The sequence below is a fragment of the Montipora capricornis genome, chromosome 3 (assembly GCF_036669925.1).
Source record: "Montipora capricornis isolate CH-2021 chromosome 3, ASM3666992v2, whole genome shotgun sequence".
Taxonomy (NCBI): Eukaryota; Metazoa; Cnidaria; class Anthozoa; order Scleractinia; family Acroporidae; genus Montipora; species Montipora capricornis.
Window position 1 is genome coordinate 2,586,693 of NC_090885.1, and position 7,500 is coordinate 2,594,192.

Here is a 7,500-nt window from a genome sequence, read left to right on the forward strand (position 1 = left end):
ACAAAATTCAAATGGGGATAATTCGATATGTGGACCAATCAGAGGCAAGATATCAAGACCAATTTAAGGGTTATTTAAGAGTTTATCCTCCCTTATCCTGGATATTGGTTACCCTGCGAGCAGTCTCCAGCGAACGAACGTCGGAGGAGTTCGCTGGAGACTGCTCGCAGGGTAGATATTGGTTTGGCCACACTTGATCTACAATACTACATTTTCGTACAGGAATCCTACAGTTTTTACGTTCCGTGCCGGAGAAAATGAAATTATACGAAAAATTATATACAATTAAAAATTATAATACACCAAATTTCTCTAATGTAAAAATAAAAAAAATGTTTTCTTTCTAAATAGAACTTTCCATGGCTAGGGGAAGTGGGGGGGGGGGGGGGTTTCAATTCACTAGTGACTAGTGCAATACAGCAAAAAGTACGATTAAGGCCGTTGTTGCTTGCTGCTGCTGAAAAACAATTGACTGGATACAGTTAAAACATTACACCTGATGCTCTTATACGGAAAGCTATTAATGTTCGAGCGTATCTACAAAGTATGGAATAACACGCGTATAGCGAAACACCCCAAAGGGCACCCCTGTATTTTATTTACAATCCCATTTCAGAGGGGGGAGGGGGTTCACTACTATCACCCCCCTGAGTAAGTTGATTAGCCTCTGTCTCTTGTCCCTCGATCTTACGCCTCCTGCTTCGCCGCGCTCTCAATTTTTCTTGCAATCCTTGCTGTACACGAGCCTTGTTCATCTCCTGTGCTTTCTCGAATTCAGCTAGTTCCTCTTCATGCTGTTTTTTGAGCTGATCTATGTTGCCAAAGAGGTCCTCTGCTGCGGGGGCAGGAGCCAGTTCAGATAAGGGAACCCGTTTGGAGGCACCTTCCACGTCTGCAGGGGATCCTTCACCTCCATCAGCTGGTGCCTCAGCTGGTGCCTCAACAGCTGTCCCCTCAGAGGGTGGAGCGTGTTCTGGCACTCCTTCATTGTCATCTGGTTCAGGTGCCTCCTCGTCACCTTCCTCTTTTGCAACTTCTCCGGGTTTTGCAATGTCTGCTGCTTCTGATGGAGGACTTTCTTCTGTACTGAGGTCATCTTTAGTGATTTCCATCTGAAAAACAATAATTTAGATGAATAGTGAAAAATTTATAACCAAATGCCGTTGAAGTATTACTAGTCAAACTTTTTTACATTCTTTTTCTGATGATACTTCTGTTTTGCAACTATTGATTTTATTACAAGATTTTAATTGCTTTATTTTTTGTTATCATTGATTTCTCATACCAATAAGTAGTGAGGTATTACTCTTTTCTTTCTGGTACATTACACCTAAATCTTATGGACAAGTATACAATGTATAATATATAGTTAAGTGTGTGTACCTGGGTGGTGGATCTGTTTGTTTTTGTGTGTAGAGTGTGACTGACATTGACCTATTTTATCAAAGCCGTCAGTTTGCATAAGTCTGACAACCTGGCAGTTGTAACCTTTTGGTTTATATTTTAGGTTGCCAGTACCCTGGCTTGTGCCTTTTTTGTTTGTTCACTTTTCTACTTCCATTACATGTACATGTACATGTATAAAATAACTGTAATATCAAGGGTAATAAAGAATTATTGTTGTTCAGTACATTCCTTTGTTACATAATAATAATAATAATAATAATAATAATAATAATAATAATAATAATAATAATAATAAATAATTACTTAATTGACCGCTCTCCATAGGGGCTTTTCAGGGCCAATGAAACACAAGGAAACGACAGAACAGAACAACAACAACTGTTAAGAATCCCAACCGGCTGGAGGCAAACCAGTTGGTTATTTACAAGTGTGGCTGGGAAGTTGAACCAGGGACTACCAGGATCAAATTCAACGAGTGGTCAGAGCGTGTCTTGAACCCGGGATATCCAGATCTCAAGGCAAGCGCCCTAACCACTGGGCCACACTGCCTCCCAGGTGCCTCAGCATTAAATAATGAAGGATGAAAATAAAGTGAAATGTAAATACCTCAAGTTCAACTCCAAGTTTCTCTTTGACTATTGCTTTAATCAAACTCATTCTCTCCTCTTTTAACTCGTGAGCTTTTTCATGGTACTCCCTTTTTACCTCAGCCAGGTCTTTAGATATGGTTTCTTTAACAACCTGATCGACCCACTGAAGCAGATGGGAACATTTGGAGAACAATGATGCCATCACGTGGTAAGAGTTTTGATACTTTTCCGGTATATTGACGTCATTGAAGATGGTGCTGGTGACATCATGCAGTTGCTGTTAAAGAAGGTTTATTGTATATCATCAACTTTACATAAACCATCATCACTGTGAGGTGCGAGATTGCAAGAAATTCAGTTTACCAAGGAACAAGGAATGATACGCCTCTCATGTACATCTATCTACATTTATACTTACAGTGTACTTTTTTGTTTTATTTTTTTAATGGCGTGCAAATGAGATGTAAGGTAGTTTTCTGCAATCCCGCATCTTAGTGCACCATCCCTAGCTTTCCCAATAATTCACTAATCTCAGGATTTGTAAACTTAGTTTGTTGTCAAATTGCTACCAAAAAGATCAATTACGGTTACACCAGTAATAACTTTAACTCAGAAGAAATATATACATTTGGCTTTGTAGCTAGCAGTATTACTGCATAGCCTATTTCACAAAAATGAAGCACAAATCTTAAAAAAACACCTGTACTTCAATGTTCTTAAGTTTATTTCTATAGGCAAGCTGCAAAATTTCAGCTAGTTTTGAGCAAAAACTGAAAATAGGCTGAAAGGACTAAGTAATGGTCTTTTTTTGCATGAAGCCCTTCATAAGATTGTAAAAGTAAGAACCTAACTCAAGTAATCACGAAAAAATGGATAAACAAACAAAAAATGACTTTGGTCCCAACTCTATCACAGATATCGCAAAACTAACCTTCAAGTCAACATCAGTAAGGTAGGGAATATTCACAGGCTTGATATTTCCATGAGCACTGCTGATATTTTGCTGAGCTGCAATAAGATGATTCCTTGTTTCTGCCACCATTTGGTATTTTACCTTCAGGAAAAAAATGAACAACTGCATGTTACGTACTGTACAGTAACAATTGAATTCTCAAAACAAATTTTGACATTGTGAAAACATCTTATGTTGATCAAAATGTCATCAAAACAAGATACTGTATGAAAATTGCTGTATATTTTGCTTACTGGATACATGTACATTAACATTAACCTAATATATGGAGAGGAGTGGAATTGAGTTGGGTTCATTTAATTAGTTTATGACAAACAAATACATACCACCAAAATTGTGACACGGTGTGTTGCAATCTGGGCCCAACGGCGTGTACTCCAGCTGAGTTGTTTAGCAGCAGTATCAAGGTAAACATGTGCAGCCCGCCATCGGACATATGCTGCATTAATACGGTCTTTCCTTTGACCCAAAAGGTCAAGTTCCATTTCTAACTTCCATTCCTTGTCGCTGCCATATGAATCATTAAATATGCGACCCAATAGTTCTTCTTCCTTACTCCTCAACTTGTTCAGCTCTTCTTGATCATTTCTGGCAGCTATGACTTCATCATAAAGCTTCTTGTACTGGGCTTTCAAGTTTTCAAATCCCTGTTGAGCAATCTCCTGTTTGTTTACTGCATCTAGATATTCTTTTTGTTCTTTTTGATATTCTTCATTCATTTGCGCCTGGTTGATGAACATTGACCGCATATTAAATGAAGCATTGAAGTCCACAACATCTTGGTACTCTTTGGCACTAGAATATAATAAAAGAAAAACGTTTTGCCAAATAATTTCCCAGTTATTCCTAGTAGACATAACATTATGTTTAAAGTACTGCAATGCAGCAGCTGTAAGATTATCAATAATTCATGATGGAAACAAGTGACACAAATTGACCTTTTAGATCAAAATATGTATCTTCAGTCAACATTATCCTATCATTAGCTCAAATGTTAGTCTACAATCTATTCCCTTTACTAAATTACTTATTCGGTGTTCAAATACAGTAATTATCATTTAGTGGCTGACATGCTTCTTTTTACTGCTTTTCTACTTCTTACTGCTCAAGTAACATATTAAAAAACTGAGATGACGATGATCAGAATCAATAACTTGATTGACTCTCCACAGTTCAACTATATATGGTTTTAATACATTAACTTTCGTCAATCATATGCTTCTTTTGTCATTAATTAATAAAGGCCTTTTTTATCAACCCTCTAGTGATTACACTTATTTGACCGAAAGTCTGGGAAGGGCTTGGGAACAGAGAAGAAGGGAAATGATGTAATGGGTTTATGATTAGTACTGAGTTGATATGGTAAACTGACCACTGTAAAGAAATTGAAAGCTGATGTTTTGAACTGTAACCCCACCAACAGTATACTATAGCTCCATCCTTCACAATACAAACCCTAACAACCTATAATTCCCTAATTCGCTCTGACAAAGAGCTAACTAAAGGCATAAAAGTCCATCACGTTTTGGATTTCTTTGCAGTGATAAGTTGACATAAACATTCACGTTTGATTTTTTTGCTTCCCCATTGACGCAACACAACTGTACAGTTTCTGTGGAAACTGCAAACCCTTAGAGAACCCATTTAGAGAAGAAGGAATTAAGCTGCTAAGTTAACTTATAAGCTGGGACTCTTTATGTAGGATTTATCTGAGTGTGTAAATCCCTAACAGTAGGGATTTATCTATGAAAATCACTTGACCTTGTCATTCTAGGAGTCACAACTCCGTGGAGAAAATAAACTGCCAAAAACCAGATGACTTCGAGTGTTGCACACAGATACTCCAGGAAAATGGTACAGTACAGTACTACACACACAAAAAAGGAATTTTCTTTTTTACCCATAGTTGTAGGTAAACATTATTTATGCATCAAACATTGATTTTCAGGCCAAATGACATTTCTGCAAAAGTGAGATTCAACCTTTTTTTTTCAATCCCTACAGGATAACAACAACTTGTGTTCCTGGGTCATGATGGGACATGTTATAAAGTTAACATGCATACCTAAGGACCTCCCACTTAAGAGTATAATACACTGTAGTTAACTACATGCACCTGCCTTTTCTCTTGTGAAAAATAAACAAACACAACTTGGTAAAATGAAACCTTTATAATCAATTACTAAACTGAATCGTGCAAATATATACGGAGACTATGCTGGCACCTCAAATCATACCATCTGATCTATTAGGTGGTTGGGGAGCTCCCTAGTGGATAGGAAAGGTACATTTATCTTGCTTTTATGGGAGTCACCAAGTAATAGTTATACTCATGTACAAGGTTAAATATAGGCTAGTTCTGATTTCATTTGTGATATTTTTAGTACTAAGTCTTGTAATCATAATCTTAGAAACCAAAATTTTGATATTCCTTGATATTTTGTATGGTAAACATTCTCTTAGATACCTTGGACCCTTTTTATGGAATAAGCTAGATAAAAACATCACTGAAACGAGCAGTCTATCTAAGTTTAAGTTTCATATTAGATGTAAGGATCTTACTGAACTGATAAATGGCAACAATTTCCCCGCGTGCGTAATTTGTACTTCTTAAGATGTGCCCGTGTTGTTAGAATTATTTTGATTATTTTAGAATATTGTAAATGTATATAAAAATTTATAGCTTATTTCTTATTTATTAGCTATCATAATATTTATTATTTATGTTATCTTTATGTTGTGTCCCCAATTAGCGCGAGCTAAATACATCGACACATGAATAAAGTTCATCATCATCATCAAAGTACAGTGGGTAATTGCATGTGTGAGGGGGTGGGGCTTGGGGGGTTAGTGCAGCTGTAGAACAATATTTAACAATTAGACCCGTAGCCCGCAAGGGTTACTGGTCAATTGCGGAATGGGCTATTGACCTGTGGCCCTTGAGGGTGAAAGGTCTAATTCTTTTAGTATCACCCAACTAGTCGGACAGAAAAGGCAATAATAAAGTTAGCAAATGCTAGTTGAAAATATATTTATTTGGGAATAAAACAAAAGAAAGCATCATGCTTTTCACTTCTCGAGGACTATTACTAATAGTCATCTAGTAGCCTAGCCAATTAAAATGCAGGATTTGCATTAGTCCACTAGTTGGGTGATACTAAAAGCCAATAATACTATTAAAACACTTTGCTTAAATAATTTATTATTTATACATTATAAGGTGACCACAAATATTACTAACGTTTGAGCTTTTAGCTTTTCCAGATTTTCCTGAGAAGCACCCAAATTCTTATGCAGTTCCACGAGACGTGAGTGTTTCATTTCATAGTTATTTCCCGAGCCTTTTTCCTCTAAGCTCTTCAGTTGATTCTGCACCTCCACAAACTCCTTGAGAACATCTTCGCTAAAATTTGGTTTCTCGTGCTCTTCTTCGTTGTTAATCTCCTCAGTGGCTATCACAGAAGCACCTTGAGTTGTTGTTTCGTCTACGGTTTCCCCGGATTCTACCTTCTCTGCTTGTTCCGAAGTTTCTTCCGGCCTTTCACTGCTATTACCATTGTTGTCAGATTCAACAGCTTTCTCACTTTGCTGTTGTACCTCTTGTTGCTCTTCTACAATCTCGTTATTTGCAGGTTGTTCGTTTACAGCTGGTGAAACTTCATTCCCACCCGGTGAAGTTTCCGGCCTACTTTTTACTGATTTCGCGCTACTTGATCGACTACTGGAACCAGAGCTACTTTTTGACTTGGCAGAGCCCTTTCTCTTTTCTTTTGGACTGTCTTGTTTGATTTCTTTTATCAGAGGTTGGCTCTGTTGTTCATTTTGTCTCGATGGTGGCGATTCACCTTTGACAACGCCATTTCTATCTGCCTCTACGTTCTGTTGCGGAGATACTTGTTTTGCTGATCCGCAGCCCATAAGGAATATTATGCAACCTATTAAGTTAAGCAATTTCAAGCGATAACTATACAATTGTGTAAATAAATCGATGCCAAGTAAAAACTAACAGAATCAACAAATAAAGGATGACATCCTTAGCCACAATTTCACCTTTCACGTTCACGGAAAGCGAAGTTGAAAGAATACTGTGCCCTCAAACTTTTTTTCTCTCTATAGTATAGGTAAATTTATCCTCGTATAACATTAACAACAATGGTGCAAGCGTGATAGTTACCGTACGGTAAGATAGCTTTTCTTGCTCCTCAACAAGAGATTGTCGAACGAATGATCAAAGATACTGAAGTCAAAATTAATATATATGAGAACAATTTCCCCAAATTTGAAAACACTTAAAATCTTTGATATGAGACGAGGTTAATTCGCAAAGACGAGAATTTTGCTAGATGTAGGAGCTTTCACATGACACCTTCTGTGGCTTGAAGGTCGTTGCGATAGCAACTTAAAATAACAGATTTCCCGCCAACCAGTAGAAAGACACGAGATAACAAAGACTTCACAATATCATTCAAAGTTTTTGTTCACCGCAACAATTAAATTCACGGCGTTGCGTATTTCTGTTTTACACGGAAG

The 7,500-nt window shown here is 37.3% G+C and overlaps 1 protein-coding gene across 2 annotated transcripts; it reads right to left on the reverse strand.

Moving 5' to 3' along the window:
• Window positions 1–503: 503 nt before the first annotated feature.
• On the reverse strand, window positions 504–7,347 carry LOC138041902 (neurofilament medium polypeptide-like). Of its 2 annotated transcripts, none has more exons than XM_068887592.1 (6): window positions 7,145–7,347; window positions 6,212–6,905; window positions 3,297–3,765; window positions 2,929–3,051; window positions 2,014–2,274; window positions 504–1,112 (listed from the first exon to the last, which is right to left on the reverse strand). In XM_068887592.1, exons 2-6 carry the CDS (start codon window positions 6,886–6,888, stop codon window positions 600–602), a joined length of 2,043 nt encoding a protein of 680 aa, XP_068743693.1. In that variant the 5' UTR covers window positions 6,889–6,905; window positions 7,145–7,347; the 3' UTR covers window positions 504–599. The 2 variants fall into 2 exon arrangements, with proteins under 2 accessions (XP_068743693.1, XP_068743694.1); XM_068887593.1 differs by having other exon boundaries at window positions 7,021–7,156.
• Between the last annotated feature and the right edge of the window lie 153 nt (window positions 7,348–7,500).

Coding starts and splice junctions, on each gene's coding strand:
- LOC138041902 (XM_068887592.1), bottom strand. CDS start 6,888: ATGGGCTGCGGATCAGCAAAACAAGTATCTCCGCAACAGAACGTAGAG. Junction 3,766..6,211: donor GAAAAGCTAAAAGCTCAAAC/GTTAGTAATATT, acceptor ATTATATTCTAG/TGCCAAAGAGTACCAAGATG. Junction 1,113..2,013: donor AACTTGGAGTTGAACTTGAG/GTATTTACATTT, acceptor ATTGTTTTTCAG/ATGGAAATCACTAAAGATGA.